Here is a 16,680-nt window from a genome sequence, read left to right on the forward strand (position 1 = left end):
AATAGGAAACAACAACAACACAATAGCCCTGGCTATTTCGAATCTGTGTTGTTAGCTATGACCTTTTGCTTCCGGTTGTTGTTAAACGCTGTGCGGTGTATAAACACGATTGGGTTTTATTTCTATCTTGTGAATATTACTTAACGCGTGCACATGAGAGAATAGGAAACAACAAAAACAACACAATACCCTGCCAATTGTGAATCCGTGCCGTTGGCTATGACCATTTTGCTTCCGTTTTTGTTTTTGCTTCTGGTTTTTTTTTGTTTCCGGTTTTTGTCATAGGGAATGATGCATGCCGGGAGATCATGACCGGAAGTGTTTATTTATTTGTTCAATTTTTTTTTCCCAAAGTAAATTTTATACTTCCGAAGGTGATTTTTTTCATGACAGGAAGTGTTTATTTTGTATTTAACATTACCGGGAGTGATTGTGAAACTCTTTCCGGAACTTTTAATTTCTTTTATTCTTGACCAGAAGTGATCGTTTATTTATTCAATTATTTTTCCCCAAAGTTAATTTTAATGAAGACATCTCCCGCATCATCTGTGGTGTAGCCATGCCCACGGGGAGGGGCATGATGATGATGCATGATGGGCGTGATGGTGGAGGAGTGGCCGTGGGGTTCGGCGAGGGATATGAGGTGTGCACGCCGTCTGAGGCGTCGTAGTAATACGGGAGTCGGCCGGCTCGTGAGTGTACCGCGTACGGAATAAAGGAGAGCCGCGGGCACAGTACGCCCGCACTCGCACTCGTGCAACACAGCCCGGCTCGACTGTTCCTCCGCTTCGTGTCTGCCTGCTAAGCATCTCCCAATTCAGTACAGTACAGTTGGCGACGAGGATCTTCGAATCGACGTGTGTAAGGGCGGCAAATGACCCGTGCGGTTCCAGGCTACGGAGCCAAAGGTCTCGCCGGCGCGAACATGGCAAAGGGTCGGTGCATGGCAAACGTACGCGTGCCCGCCTTCGTCGGAATCTCCTTCGGCCACGTCGAGTGGGCAACGTTCGTTCATTTGGTTCATTTTCTTGTTCGTTTTGTCGAGGATACGCGTTTCGGCTCGAACGCGGCGTTGGACGTCGCGCAAGCTCTGGAGAATATCAGAGGTCTCGATGGTCGGGACACAGCAGATGGTCTAGGGGTCATCGCGATGGGCCAGGCACGCACGGACATGCGCACGGTCTGCGGCGCGGGTCGTGGGCGAGCGTGGCAATGCAATCACTCGGACGGCGGTCTGGGCTCTCGAGGTCGTCTACGGTGTGTGGGCCGAGGGTCATCGCCCATTGTTGCGGTCATAGATGGCGGTGTGCGAGGCGATCCTTCCGTCCCGCGTCGAAACCTGCTTGCGATTGATCCGGAAATGACAAGATCAGTGGCAGGGGGGGGGGAAGTGAGCGAGGCACGGATCGGGTGTCGAATTGAGTCCACTCGTGCTGGCCGCGCATCGCATTCGGCTGTGCCGTGCAAATTCACGGCAGAGGAGCATCCGGCACGGTTCAGAGATCATTTTATTTCTGGTCTGCGAGCAGCCATTGACCGACATCACATTCGACTCGGCGATCGCGACTGTTTCATCTGTCGAGCAGACACCGGTGACCGCGCAAGTCCGCGCGATGGCTCAAGTGCCGCAGGGTGCTCGCACGCCTAGCGGTGCGGGACGAGAGCGCGCACCGCAGCACGGTCGCACCGGGAGCGAAGGGGCACCGCAGCACGATCGCACCGGGAGCGAAGGGGCACCGCAGCAGGACCCCAGTGACCTGGAGATCAGCCTGCAGCCGGGGCATGATGATGCCGGCGAGCCGGAGCAGGAGCCGGGCTCGGCGAGCCGGACCCTTTTGGGTCGGAACGGGTTCCGGTTCGTGCCTCCAGATGTGCCAGTGCTCTCTTCGAGACCTTCGTCGAATACCGAGGGCGAGGCGCTGGCGGCGGGGGCCGCGTCGATGCAGCGGGAGCCACCGTTCGTTGCTGCCTGCGGCGATGATGTGCGCTCCAGGAGCGGCGAGAGCCATATCGGCTCTCGCGATGAGTTCCCGCGCTTCGTTCGCGATGAGTTCCCGCGCTGTGGCAAGGTTCGTGAGGCAATGCGCATCGGTGTGGTTCAGGCAGCTTCAACAGGTGGCGGTGGGCCCGTGGCGTTAAAGGGAGTCGCGAGTCGCAGCATCAAGTCGACAACCAAGAAGCGGACTCGTGATGCGGGTTGTGGGTTGTTGTTCATTGCATATGTGCTTTTCCTTGCTCTAGTGATGCAGTTTAATGTTGTTGAAATAAATGCCAGCAGTTCTCATGTAAAAGTGGATGTGGCGGAGATCAGTCAATGGGAGTTGGATTATGGTCAATGTGATGTGGGGGCGAATAAAGAAGGTTTGTTAGCCTCCAGTTGCTCCAGGCCGCAGGTAATTGCTTTGTCTTGTACTGGGATTTTATCAAAAAAGCGCGCTGTATGGAAAAATGAATTCGCAATGGTTCGAATGTTATTCCTATTGATTTATAACGAGCTTATGGTTGAAGTGGGGTTTAAATGGAATTACTACCGTCTAACTGCCGTGTGGGTCTCGGAGATCGACTCGGAGCCGGGACTCGTGCGCTGGTCGGCGTTACCCCCACCTCTGCTTTCAGCGAGGTCAGACGTGCCTGGCGCCTGGGGCGTGGCTCTCTGGGTGCGCTCAAGGCCGTTTTGGCCATGCGGTGGAATCTCAACTGATTATGGTGCGTGAGGGTTGGGGAGTGTTTGTTGCTTCCAGCCAAGGGTGCTGTTCAGCGCCCCCACCAAGGTCGGTTGGGTCTGGCGGTGGCGCCGCGGGTTCCAGACAGCGGGGGTCCAGCCTCGAAAGGTTTATCTGTTTCAGGTCTGCCTGGGGGCGGGTTTGCTGAGTCGTGCTGCTGTGCTTCTCCAGTAGCTCGCTTTCACGCATGATATGATGTGATGTGCTGTTATACTTCCCTGTTTTCATTTTATTTGCATGATTATTATACCGAGGTTCTTCGTGTTGTCTATGCTTCTTATAATACTGATCATTTAATAATCATACTTTTAGGAGGGAGGAGTGTGGTGTAGCCATGCCCACGGGGAGGGGCATGATGATGATGCATGATGGGCGTGATGGTGGAGGAGTGGCCGTGGGGTTCGGCGAGGGATATGAGGTGTGCACGCCGTCTGAGGCGTCGTAGTAATACGGGAGTCGGCCGGCTCGTGAGTGTACCGCGTACGGAATAAAGGAGAGCCGCGGGCACAGTACGCCCGCACTCGCACTCGTGCAACACAGCCCGGCTCGACTGTTCCTCCGCTTCGTGTCTGCCTGCTAAGCATCTCCCAATTCAGTACAGTACATTTTTTAATCGTGATTATCGTACAACCGAAAAAAAATATTTTTTAATCGTGATTTACATTTGATCGCTGATCCCGAATCCAGGCTGAAGTAACCGGAAATTGCGTCAAAATCATCAGCTGTGCGGTGCTAACATGTACCACGGTCTAGTTGGCAAGTATGCAGTTGTGAACAAGTTATAGGTAAAGTCAGAAGCGAATGTAAGAAGAATTCTACGTTCGCTTCTAGGCTTTGCCTATTCCATATTAATCACCCCACTTGCCTTCCACTCTCAATCCTCGACTCTCAGGCCCCAATAACTCACGTGATCAGGATGTTTTCCTCACGTGATCAGGATGTTTTCCTCACGTGATCCGTGATTAGGTTGTTGTTATTTATGGGGATTTTTTTTAAAGCTGCCGCGTTATGCAAAAGTAATGGATTGCCTTTAAATTGGACCGAATGGCACGAATGTTCGATCCAAACCGATCGTTTTTCGTTTCGTTCACGGTGTAAAGAGCGAGTTGCATCGCTCGAGTTCTTTTAAAGTTATTAAAAAAAAAAAAACGAAATAAATCTCAATACTTCAGCATCAATCAAAACGAGTCATAGTAAACGACAGAACACGAGATTTAAAGTGCACACTGAGAGGAAAAATCATCGCTTTCGAGTTTCAGTGACGATCATAACAATGGACATAATTCGAACTCGTCTTGTGGACGTTTGTATTCTTACGTTTTATTTACTGACATCTCCTGAAAGGGGTCGAAGAGTCAATAAAAATTAAATTCTATTCAATCTTTTAACAGTTCTTCGAACTAAAAAAAAAAAATAATAATAAAAAACGTGGAACACCATCAGCGCTGAATTAAATATCACCATACACACCACAAGTCGCAATTTCGTATCATGCTTTAAATAATCAAATAAGTGTCTTGTTTGTTCACTCCTGAACCGCTGGAATGAATGAGTTGAACACTGGTAGTTCCACTCGTGGTGGGCAGTGGGGTTTATGTAGTAAAAAAAAAAAAATCGAATTCCCAGGGGTTCAGGGTGGGAGAGGAGTCAGAGGACCTTCATTCTGATTCTCAAGATGTAAATACGTAAGGGATAGCCAAGAAAATACCAATAACCATATGTGAAGAAGAAGAAGAAGAAGAAGACGAAGAAGAAGAAGAAGAAGGTGAAGTGGAGGAAGAAGAAGAAAAATTGGAAGAAGAAGAGGAGATGGAGGTAGGAGTGGCGCCAACGGCGATCGCAGGAGGTGGAGCCTGCTTGTTATAATGAGCGATTTCAAACCACGTTTATCCGTTTAAGAGCAGGTTTGGTTCAGTTTGTTATCTTTTGGTGCATTATAAGTTTTGGCGGCACGTTTATACTGCCTTGGTAAACATGTGGTTGTAATAACACGAGTGGTTCGTATTACTATTTGTGGAGACGAGTGGTCCTCTGTCCTGATTACAGTATACTGGAACTTGTTGATGTATTTATTTTAATATTCGACTTTTTCAAGCCGTTATGAAAAAATCTGATTTAAAAAAAAAAAAAAAAACCACGTTTGCTGCTTTGAGTAAAACGATGAAAAAAAAATATATTAATAAAAACTTTTATTTGCGTCTGAAACATTTTTAGCTGCACTTGTACTTGCATGTATTTAGGCGGGAAGGGGCCGTTGTATGAAAGTCACGTGACCCGTTCAAAAAGTTCTTGGAGCGACGGATTGCGGTCCAAACGACGAGCACGTTTGATATTCTTCACTCTACAGGTATATTTGTACTATTGGTGTGGAAATATTCTCAAATATTAAAATTTACGATCCGTCGCTTTGCTGATGGAAATACCAATCTTTGCTGTGATGGCGAATCTATTCCTGGAAGCGCGGGAGTAACCAGCGCCGCAAGTTGGCGCTTGCAGTTTCGCCAAGTGTTCCTGGGAGGGCGTGAGTAACCAGCGCCGCAAGTTGGCGCTTGCAGTTTCGCCACGTGTCCCTGGAAGGGCGGGAGGAACCAGCGCCGCAAGTTTGCGCTTGCAGTTTCGCCACGTGTTCCTGGAAGGGTGGGAGTAACCAGCGCCGCAAGTTGGTGCTTGCAGTTTCGCCACGTGTTCCTGGGAGGGCGGGAGTAACCAGCGCCGCAAGTTGGTGCTTGCAGTTTCGCCACGTGTTCCTGGGAGGGCGGGAGTAACCAGCGCCGCAAGTTGGCGCTTGCAGTTTCGCCACGTGTTCCTGGGAGGGCGGGAATAACCAGCGCTGCAAGTTGGCGCTTGCAGTTTCGCCGCGTGTGCCCGTGTACCAACAACGACAAAATATATAAATATATACACAAATTTTTTTTTTCCTGAATCCCCCAATATCTAGCCTGAATCCAACATAGATTTTTTATTTTGAAATCCGTTAATCCTGTTGTAAAGATGGTCCAGACACATCTACAGTGAGAGCTTTATTGGAGACTCCACTCGGCCCGCATAACATGCACCGCCATCCGAGCCAATCCCTCCGCCGCAAATAGTCCCAATCACGACATCTTCCCTTGAAATTACGTTTCTACCCAACTACAGAATAAACAAATGATAATAGTATAAGCTAACAAAATGTAATAGTTATTCAGGATGCTGAAATAAACATGGATTCATGCAATTTCATCGAGTGCGTGCCCGTAGGTGCGTGGCCGTACGTGCAAACAAACAAAAAAAACACTTTCAAATTGCGTGCCAGAAACAACCGCACAGGCCGCTCCTTCGCTCTCACGTGCCCGTAATTACGTGGCCGTACGTGCAATAAAAAATAAAAATAAAAAAAACTTTCAAACCGAGCCAGAAACGACAACCACACAGGCCGTTCCTTCGCTCTCGCATTCTCACGACAACCACACTTCCACACACAGAGTTAATTAAATCAAGTTTACCTCCCTGTCTTTGCTTGCCATGACATTCGCTGCCATGTAACCGGCACGGCCTGTGACGTCATCGTCGGCCGGCCGCGCACCGGCCTACGCAGCAACGTGTCATGTCATTGTTGGTAAATAAATGGCCTCAGCAACGTGTTATGTCATTGGTTGGTAAATAAATGGCCATAACTTAGGAAGCACTTGTCCGATTAATATTAAACCTTGAAAAGGCACATCCTCAGGTCCCCAGGAATATACCTGGCAAGTTTCAATTAGATCGGACCAGTGGTTGTCGAGAAACAGTGGTCACACACACACACGCACACACGCACACACGCACACACGCACACACGCACACACGCACACACGCACACACGCACACACGCACACACGCACACACACACACACACACACACACACACACACACACACTCTCTGCTGGAATTATAGATAGATGACACTGAACCGATGGTTTTGTGTGATCCGATCGCACAGGTTATTCATGACGATATCTCGGTGGTTTTCGAACCACACAGCCCCTCATCTGGTCGATTACTGACGGTTGTTCTGGCTTGCTTCTTCGGTACTCTTGTCATCATCGGAACAGCCGTTGGTGTCCTTTTCTGGTTCGTTGTCATTGTTGAAATGGACTCGTCGATCAACCGGCGGACTATGATATGTCGGTTGTGTGGGGTCATCCTTCGTGTTGGCAAAACCACCGTCCGCATCGAGTTCACTCAAATGCACCCTCGTTCGTCGAAGACGTGTCCCGTTAGGCGTCTGTACGATGTAAGAGCGGGGTTCATTGCAGCGAGCCGCAACATGCCCGGAGTTCCATTGGTGCGTGTCCTTGTTCAAAATCCTAACCCGACGTCCAATAGACAGTTCAGGTAAGTTTGGCCCGGCCGAGCTGTTGTGTTGCCTCGCCATCTGGTCTCGACGTTCCATGAAGCGTTCCAGAATCTCCTGATGCCTCTGTTGTGCTGGAACGGACAATCTGCCTGGTAGATTGGAGCGTACACGTCGGTTGAGCAGCATTTCACTTGCACTTGGGAGGTGGGAGTCTATAGGTGTGCACCGCAGGTGTTGTAGCGCAATATCCACATCATTCTCCGATCTCATACACTTTTTTTTTTTTAATCATGTTCTTCACTGTCTGAATTTGTCTCTCAACCAAACCATCGCTGCGTGGATATCTCTGATATGTTGCCGTGTGTCTTTTATTCCACTTGGTACACATACTGAGCAGTGTGACCACTCCTCATTTTCATAAATGCCAAGGTAAGTCAATGAAAAAAAGCCAAGAATTCACAAGGTTTCAGAAAAGCAATGATAATAGAAAACGAAGACTCCAAAGTGAGCAACGATTTGCTAAGATCTTGTGAAAAAAGCCAAGGAGTGGTCACACTGATACTGAGGTCCATTGTCCGTTATGATCAGGGGTGGACCGAACATACTGAAACATTCAGAGGTGGCCTTAGCCACTGCACTGCTGGCCGTGTATTCCATTTTGTTCACAAACGGGTACTTGGTGTTGTAATCCGTCACTATGAGGTAGGTCTGCCCGTGTAACTCGCATATCACTCGCTACCTTTGTCCATGGTGCCGCTGCTATTTCATGAGCTATCATCATCGTATTTCATGAGCAAAGGGCGGAGGAGCTCCTTGTGAGCCAACGGCCATCCATATCTAGTGCCCAACTGTGTCTGCGGACGTCCTCCTGCAGTTGGGTTACTTCTTATTAGGAGGTTGGTGGCAGGATTTGCACTCTGGCCGCCGTAAAACCCTTCATTCCGCAAAACGCAAAAAAATCTGAAAACCCACTCCGTGGGAGTACCTCCTGTGCAGCTTCCCTTCGCAGGGCAGCTCACCGGATGACGGGATTGGGGCAAAGCCTTCGGGACCCCCAATCTTTGATAGGAGGGAAACCACGGGGTAACATCCCTGGGTCAGATTGCGGGAGAGTGTGTCGGAGTGGTGCTGAGGTGTCGTCCACCAGACGGCGGTCTCCTTGGGTTAACCTGAGGCGGTCCCTTCGGGTGGGTGCCTGGAATGTCCTATCCCTAAGAGAGGATGATCACCTGTCTCTGTTATCATCTGAGCTCAAGCGTTTGGACATTGGGATTGCAGCTCTCTCTGAGGTTCAGAGACCGGATTGCGGCGAGATAATGGTGGGTGGTTACACCTACTATTGGTCTGGTCGCTCTGATGGTTACCATACCCAAGGAGTTGCTGTAGCTGTGTCCAATAAGCTGACCCCAATGATAATTGAGGTAAAACCGGTCAATGAGCGTATTATGAGATGAAGGATTCGTCACTCCTTAGGTGTCATTTCCCTGTTCTCTGTTTATGCTCCGACTGAGGCGAGTGATCTCACCGTGAAGGGCACATTCTACGCCACGCTCGAGTCTGTGGTTGATCAGTGCCCCAGACGAGATACACTTCTAGTCTTGGGGGATTTCAATGCATCGACTGGAACTGATAGGGATGGTTATGAGGTGTGTGTTGGTCCCCATGGGTCAGGAACTGTGAACCAGAATAGCACTAAGTTCCTTGACTTTGCAAGAAGTCATGGACTAAGGGTGGCTGGTTCATGGTTTCAGCGCCCACAAGCTCATCGCTGGACTTGGTATTCCAACGCTGGCGGTGTGGCAAAGGAGATTGACCATGTCCTCATTGACGGTCGTTGGAGGATGATCCAGAACTGCAGGGTCGACCGGAGTGCTCAGTTCCTCAATACTGACCACAGGCTTGTTGTAGCAACTCCAAAGCTGCACCTTAAATCCAGGAGAATGGTACCATCCCAGCCTAGGCTGGATGTTGGCAAGCTCAGGGATGAGAGAGTAGCTGAGGAGTTTGCGAACAGGCTGAGTGGACACTTTTTTTTTTTTTTTTTTTTTTTTTGTATACCTTGTTCGAGGCTCGTATGAGAGCTAACACACAACTCACAGCAAGGAGGCATGAGACAAGAGGGGCGGGAGTGGAAGGGACAAAACATTGGGGAACAGACACAGGTGAAATGTGGAAGGGAGAGGGATGGGGATGGGACGGGGAACATGGCGAGGGGAAGATGGACATTAAAGGGACTTTCAGGAAGGAAAGCAGGAGAATTGAAGGAAGTGGGCTTGGGTGGATTATCGGGGGTAGAAAAGATCGAGGATTTGGATGGGGGAAGATAAGAGGTGGTGGTGAACAGCTGTTTTGAAAGCCTGGAGGGAAGAATGGGAAAGAATAGAGTGAGGAAGTTTATTCCAAAGGCGGGAAAAAAGAGGAATGAAAGAGTGAAGATGAGCAGTGATTCGTGATTTTGGTAGTTTTACCAGAAGGGGGTTGTTGGCGGACCTTGAGCGCCCTGTGGAAATGTGGTTGGGACAAATCACAGAGAGAGCAGGGGGGGCGAGGCTGGAGAGGAGTCGGTAGAAGACAGAAAGACCACCGACCAACCTGCGGTGATTGAGTGAGAGGCCCAAAGACTCAGCTTCATTGCGGGAGATGCCAATGATCTTAAAAGCCCTGGTTTCGACAGCGTGAAGTCGAGAAAGGTGGGAGGCAGGAGCACCAGCCCAGAGGGGAGAGCAGTACTCCATCAGGCTACGGACAAAAGCTTTGTAAGTGGTCAGGAGCTCAAGAGGGCCGAGGAAGGACTTTGCACGACGGAGGATTCCCAGTCGGCGACTGGCTTTTGAGGCAAGGTTGGAAATGTGACTTTCCCAGGAAAGGTCATGGCAGATAGTGAGACCCAGAAGCTTGAAAGAAAAGACTTCTTCCAGAGGATTGTTGAGAAAGTGGATGGGGAACTTGGGAGAAAGACTTGGGGGTCTGGGTGCTTTGGGGGGTCCTGAAGAGTTGTGGAGTGCCTTCAAGACCACAGTCCTTGATGTTGCCGGTGGATGTCTTGGAGCTCACCACAGGGCAAAGAAGAATTTGGTCTCTCAAGGGACACTGGATACCATTGACCAGAGTCGCAGGGCCAGGCTGAATGGCAGAGCTGAGCTGTTCAGGGAGCTGAGGCGTAAAACTGTACGTGCACTGAGGGTGGACAAGGAGGCCTATGTGCGAGGAATCTGTGAAGGGGTAGAGCATCACCTGTGGACAGGTGATTCTCGTCCCGCTTACAGGAGAATTCGCGCATTGCGTGCATCCAAGTCCATCCCTCGGAGCACTACAGTTCGAGCAGAGAGTGGTAGGCTCTTGACAGAGGAGTCTGAAGTGAAGGCCCGCTGGGCCGGTTACTTTGAGCGGTTGTACTCGGCTGATCCCCCAGCTGTCGAGTTGGACGTCAAGGGTGTTACAATCCCTGTTGCTGACCCTCGAATCAACTGTGGTCCACCTACGCTTGTGGAAACACGGGCTGCGGTGAACCAGTTGAAACGGGGCAAAGCTCCAGGGATCTGTGGCATCCATGCTGAACTTCTCAAGGCTGGTGGAAGTGCTACACTCGTGTCGTTGCATGCAGTTTTGTGCTCTGCCTGGAACACAGGCATCATCCCAACTGACTGGAAGAGGGGCCTTGTTGTCCCTCTCTGGAAAGGGAAGGGTGATCGCCAAGACTGCAACAACTACCGAGGGGTGACACTGCTCTCAGTGCCGGGCAAGTTCTTTGCTTGGATAATTCTTGATAGGGTTCGCCACCATCTGCTTGAGCACCAGCATCCAGAGCAGTCAGGCTTTACACCAAAGAGGTCAACGATTGACCGTATCCTTGCACTTCGTGTCCTCACCGAACGCAGACGAGAGTTTCGGCAGGGGCTGCTTGCAGCCTATGTTGATCTCTGTAAAGCGTTCAATTCAGTGAATCGGGATGTCCTCTGGAGGATTCTTGGTCTTCGTGGGGCGCCACCAAAACTGATCGATCTGATGTCTGAACTCTACTCTGGTACTGAGAGTGCTGTGAAGTGTGGTGGTACCATCTTTGACTTATTTCCTGTTGTTACTGGAGTTCGTCAGGGATGTGTACTTGCCCCCACACTGGTCAGCACTTGTATGGACGGGATTCTGGGGAGGATGTCAAAGAGATCAAGCTTCGGTGCATCGTTTGGGAATGTCAAGATCTCGGACCTTGATTTCGCAGATGATGCAGTCATCTTTGCGGAGACTTTAGACTTCCTCTTGGGGGCCCTCGAGGTGCTGAATGAGGAGTCGGAGCCGCTGGGATTACGGGTTTCTTGGGTCAAAACTAAGGTCCAGGCTTTCGGTGACATCTTGGATGCTGCTGTCCTGTCTGTGTCTGTTTGTGGTGAGGATGTTGAGGTCGTGGAGAGATTCACTTACCTTGGCAGTGATATTCATGTCTCTGCTGGCTGCGAGTCAGAGGTCAATAGACGTCTGGGTCGGGCCTGGGGAGTCATGGATTCACTGGATCATGGGGTGTGGCGCTGCCGGTACCTGTGCGGTAGGACGAAAGTCCGAGTCTTCATGTCCTTGGTACTTCCAGTCTTGCTCTATGGATGCGAGACTTGGACTCTGACCAAGGATCTGAGACAGAGACTTAATTCCTTTGGTACCAGGTCTCTTCGGAGAATCCTTGGCTATCGCTGGTCGGATTTTATGTCCAAGGAGTGTTTGCTGAGAGAGACTCGGATGAGATTTGTTACCTGCATCGTCCGTGAGCGTCAGTTGCGGCTGTATGGACACGTGGCTCGTTTTCCTGACGCTGATCCTGCTCACCAGATTCTCTCAGCGAGGGAGTCTCATTAGTGGAGGAGGCCAGTGGGCCGACCACGTGCCTCGTGATTGCAGCAGGTTGACCATCATCTCAAGGAGATGGGGATGGGCCTGGCATCTGCCTGGGGGATGTCCAGACGGAAGCCCCTGGAGTACCGGCGGAAAGTGGACGCAGCGACGCGCTGTTCTGGCACATGCTCCCATACCTGACCTGATCATCGTCTCATGCTTTTGTTCAGGTTGGTTCTCCTGACATGCTTGACACGTTTTGACAATTCTCTCAATGTCCTGATGTATGTTCGGCCAATAAACGCATTTGCGTGCCAGACGTTTTGGCTTTTCGATCCCCATGTGTCTCTCATGGAGTTGGTCGAGGATATCAGTACGCAGCTGCTCTGCAATTGGTACCTGTGGACCCTTGAAGAGAGCCCCATCAAGAATACCAATTTCATCACGGTATGGCCAGTATGGACAAAGGTCCGTTGGGATCTCATTAATTGTGGTTGGCCAACCTCGGTTGGCCTCCCACAAGTTCTGTCAGCTTTTCCAAATTCCATGAGTTGGTTCTATTTCCTTGAGCTGAAATCAATCCAGTCAAATTGGTAATGATCATCCACATCATCGAGCTCGACACCGTCAACACGGATGTCCGACTGCATGCAGCTCCTGATTGTTCTCTGGGTTTGGCAGTCTCGACAGTCTCTGATAGCATCATCTCACAGCCAGACTTGTACTCCAAATCAAAATCGTATCCTTGGATTTTCACAAGAAGGCGTGTAACCGTGGAGGGGCACTCGTGAGCGGCTTACTGGTGATCATGACCAGTGGTTTGTGGTCTGTGTATACCTTGAAGCATTTCCCAAATTGGTAGGTGTGTAACTTCTGGATGCCAGCAACAAGGGCCAGAGTTTCTCCTTTGATGTTGGAATTATGCAGATTGAGTGGGTGTCAGAGTTATGCGGAAGCAACAGGTTTGTCATCCTGCAAGAGGCATGTGCCTAGTCTCTTCTGTGACTCATCCACTTCCACACTGTCTCCTTATGATAATACGTCAGACAGCCTGGTGTTGGCTTAGTGGTTAGGGTGGCGGCTTGGGATCCTAGGGTCCTGAGTTCAAGCCCCATTGGCCGCTGAATTTAATATACACCAGGAGGTTGACTCAGCCTGTCATCCTTCCGAGGTCGGCAAAATGAGCACCAGTAACAAATGAGCACCAAAATGAGCCTGGTGCCTGCTCAATAAGCGGTCCATGGCCTGCTAAAACAGATCCTGGCTGACACATAACCCAAAAGACAATCTATGGAAGCACCAGCGCCCGAATGGTGTGCGAAACGTAGTCAAATCTTGGCTTTCCGCTTCCAGATGTATCGCCCAATATCCAGCCCGAGCATCCAATTTCAAGAATATTTTGGCGCCTCCAAATTCTTGGTTCAGCTCATCTATTGTCGGTATCTTATGTTGACACCTCTTTGGACACGAGTTGAGACGTTTCGGGTCGAGGCATACCCTCAAGCTCCCATCTTTCTTGACACTACAGCAACTGGAAGAGCACCACTCAGTGTAATAATTCACTCTTCTGATGATGCCTTGTTTCTCTATTTTCATCAGTTCCTCCTTAAGTTTCCCTTTCATGTGGACACTGCACTTCCGTGATGCGTCAATCGATGCCTTTGCGTCATGTTTCAGATGAAGCCTCTCTTTTCCTTTAAAATTCCCGATGCAGTCAAACCTGTCTGGGAACAGCTTCTTCAAGTCATCCACGGAGCGCACCTTGTAGGGCTGTTCCTCATGGCCCAGTCGTCTCGGAACCTTTTGATGCTGGGAGTGCAGCTCTTGGAAACGTCTTCCGACGTTCAGCAATGTTGTTTGTGGTGACTATGTTGAGCCGCTCACATGCTGGTAGTCCAGGTACTTCGACCACAGAACCTATACTTGAACCAATCTGAGTCTTGATATCAACATAGAGCTTGATGATTCCGTGGCACTTTATCTCACTACCTTTGTCTGCTGTAAGCTTGGTCCCGCCAAGCGGAATCGATTTCGACATCCATTCGCTTCCATACACGTCCTTCACAATACGTGTTGGCAACGTATTCCCTGAGGCACCTGTGTCCACCTTCAACTGCAGTTTGTATATGCCTTTCATTTCGGGACATACAATGCTCACCAATGTGTACATCTCATCCCTGGTCTCTTTCAGACACATTGCAGATACTCTGATCACATGAAACGGATTGGTGTGTTCATATATTTCAGCGTCGTTTCCGTCGCCGTCGTCATCGCCTTCAGTAAAATGCTCAGTCATTTCATTCATCGAGTTCCCTTTATTGCGGCTTTCCCGAAGCCGACATCTCGGGCTGCTTTTGCTGACACCACGGCCTCTTCCACCCCGGGCAAATCTTCCACGGCGGCTCTGCTCGTATCCGTCAGCGTATCTTGTGCTTCGTCTGGGATTTCCACAACACCGGGCCGAGTTCACCACAAGTTTTACACCAATCATTGTATGCTGGACAATTTCATGGTAGATATGACAGTCCGCATTGTTTGCATCTGTGACGTTGTGTCATGATATTCACGGATGGTAAGCACCCTTCCATCTTCTGGATGGCCTGCTTTCCAATCACCATTGCTTCGTACTTGCATCCTTCGCTTAAAACGGTGTCTGTCATAGCCGACTGACCCGGTCAAGCAAATGTTTTTGGAAGGCTTCATGTGGTGTGCTCGCAACGATTAACTCAATAATCCGTTCCGAGAGTTCTGCCTCAGAAAAATCACACCGCCTTCCCATCCGTCTGCATCTGTTGACAAAATCATCAATGGACTCTCCTTCTTGCTGTCGGAATCTCATCATTTCCACCCGGTGGATTCTAATGTTGACATGAATGTCCAACTGATCCTCGAACAGCTTGTATAATCTGTTCGGATCCTTTTTGTCCTCCTCGCTCAGGGTCGAGACATCACTACGCCGCAGTCCTTCATCTCCAACAGAAATCTGAGTCTTGGTTGCCTGTCTGGTCTTGTTATCTATGACCTCGTCTGACGGTACCAAGTTCATTCGCTGCTTGAATAGCTTGAAGGTCTCCGCTAGCTCCGAGCTGGAACAGTCTATTGTGGGGAACTTAGCCATGTTGGAAAACTACAGTTCGTTCTGTCGCAACGACTCGCCACGTCCGTACATCGTACCGATTCAAGAAGGTGAACGATACCAAGAGTCGAACGTCTCGTTGATCTTCAATATCCCACCGCTGCCACCATGTTGTGAAGATGGTCCAGACACATCTACAGTTGAGGGCTTTATTGGAGACGCCACTAGGCCCGGGTAACGTGCACCGCCATCCGAGCCATTCCCTTCGCCGCAAGTAGTCCCAATCACTACAAATCCGTTCTCAGGTTATAACACGACAGACAGACACACAGGCAGACATGACTCCTTTTATAATATAGATACTTGTATGCAGCACTGTATTAAAACAAGGACAAATGTGTCCAAGAGCCGCGTCCTAAAGGCAATAACAACAACAACAACAACTTCCGATATTTCGTCACGTGCCTTGATGGAGCCAATAGCGAGACCCGTCATGGAGGCTCCTCGTTCATGATGAGAAAATCGCGTATTTGCGAAATTACAACGCATTAAATGGAATAATCTTTAAATAGCAACGTGAACTTTTCTAAACTTTAAAGCAAATGTCTGAATATATTTAAAACTTCATGATAGACGCTCTCAAAAGGCACCGTCTATGTGAGGATGTGTACAGGTGTTTAGTATTTAAGGAGATCCGGATCCTGTATATAAAAGAGCCGAGTCCTAAAGGTTTTGTCTTCACCAGAAGAAGAAGAACAAGAACAACGCGGAGCTCTCTTAGAGCCAGCGTTCGCTGCGCGAGACGCGGCTAAAAATAAAATAAAATAAAATTTGTGTCTTTGGTTATGATTCGGCCCCTTGGGAATTTATTATTATTGTCAGGCCAGATCAGATCTGTGGCTTGCGACAAATTACAAATTCTTGCCAGTGGAGGCACAACAAATTACATGATAACCAGTCGAGGACACTGCATCAGCGGCATCATCACACCCTTGGCCAATGATGCTACCCAGCAGCCTTGCGTTGCACCTGAATGTAGAAGAAGAAGAAGTTCTCAGGAATTTTGAAAAAGGTCTTCAGCAATAAATGAATTTGTTGATATTCTGACCAAGTACCAATTGTTATTGTTTGATATTTGATCTTCTGTCTGCCTGATCTTGTATCCCTCATGTTTTGTGAAACTTTGACTTTTTTAGGCGATGGAGTCTCAGGATATAAAAGAATGCAGTGAAACAAAAGATGGAGTGGAGAAACGATCTGAAGATGTTCAATTTGTTTCGGTAAATGTATGGATCATCTGCTTCTTCCTTTTCTAGTGGTATTGCTATTGTGTGGATTCAACCTTGTATAATCGTGTTTCAATTTCTCCCCATCATCGTATTGATAACATGAAACAAAATTTGTGTGTCTCGGGGTACGATTCGGCCCCTTTGGGAATTTATTATTATTATTGTCAGGCCAGATCAGATCTGTGACTTGCTGCAGGTATCGTGTCAACCTGTACTAACCTGTTTCGTGGTCGCGTTGTTGGCGACTTAACCGTCTCCCCTTGGTGAGGGTGAGGAGGGTATATGATATGGACACCCAGCAGAATTAAAAACAAAACCTATCAAATGACGGAGGAACTAATTGTGAGCCAACGGCCATCCATATCTCGTGCCCAACTGTCTGAGGACATCCTCCTGCAGTTGGGTGACTTTTTAGGAGGTTGATGGCAGGATTTGCACTCCGGCCACCGTAA

The 16,680-nt window shown here is 49.2% G+C and overlaps 2 protein-coding genes across 18 annotated transcripts in view; one reads left to right on the forward strand and one right to left on the reverse strand.

Moving 5' to 3' along the window:
* Positions 1 to 3,906, reverse strand: part of LACTB2 (lactamase beta 2) — a 57,023-nt gene extending 53,117 nt beyond the window's left edge. Inside the window, exon 1 of one of the 4 annotated variants that reach the window (XM_085896290.1) lies at positions 3,631 to 3,906. The gene's annotated coding sequence lies outside the window, so the exon portion shown is untranslated. Of the gene's footprint in view, positions 1 to 3,385; positions 3,409 to 3,588 lie in introns of those variants that run through there. The other 3 variants (XM_085896289.1, XM_085896292.1, XM_085896291.1) reach the window with 3 other exon arrangements.
* Positions 3,907 to 4,394: 488 nt separating this feature from the next.
* Positions 4,395 to 16,680, forward strand: part of ZNF451 (zinc finger protein 451) — a 111,897-nt gene continuing 99,611 nt past the window's right edge. For 2 of the 14 annotated variants that reach the window (XM_085896301.1, XM_085896313.1), the window contains exons 1-2: positions 4,414 to 4,538; positions 16,136 to 16,225. In XM_085896301.1, the coding sequence (XP_085752427.1) occupies positions 4,533 to 4,538; positions 16,136 to 16,225 (96 nt within the window). In that variant the 5' untranslated portion in view covers positions 4,414 to 4,532. Of the gene's footprint in view, positions 4,628 to 4,963; positions 5,071 to 16,135; positions 16,226 to 16,680 lie in introns of all 14 variants that reach the window. The other 12 variants (XM_085896304.1, XM_085896307.1, XM_085896308.1 and 9 more) reach the window with 10 other exon arrangements.

Source organism: Eptatretus burgeri, chromosome 9 (genome assembly GCF_056783735.1).
Source record: "Eptatretus burgeri isolate ZD-2024b chromosome 9, Ebu_testis_v1, whole genome shotgun sequence".
NCBI lineage: Eukaryota > Metazoa > Chordata > Myxini > Myxiniformes > Myxinidae > Eptatretus > Eptatretus burgeri.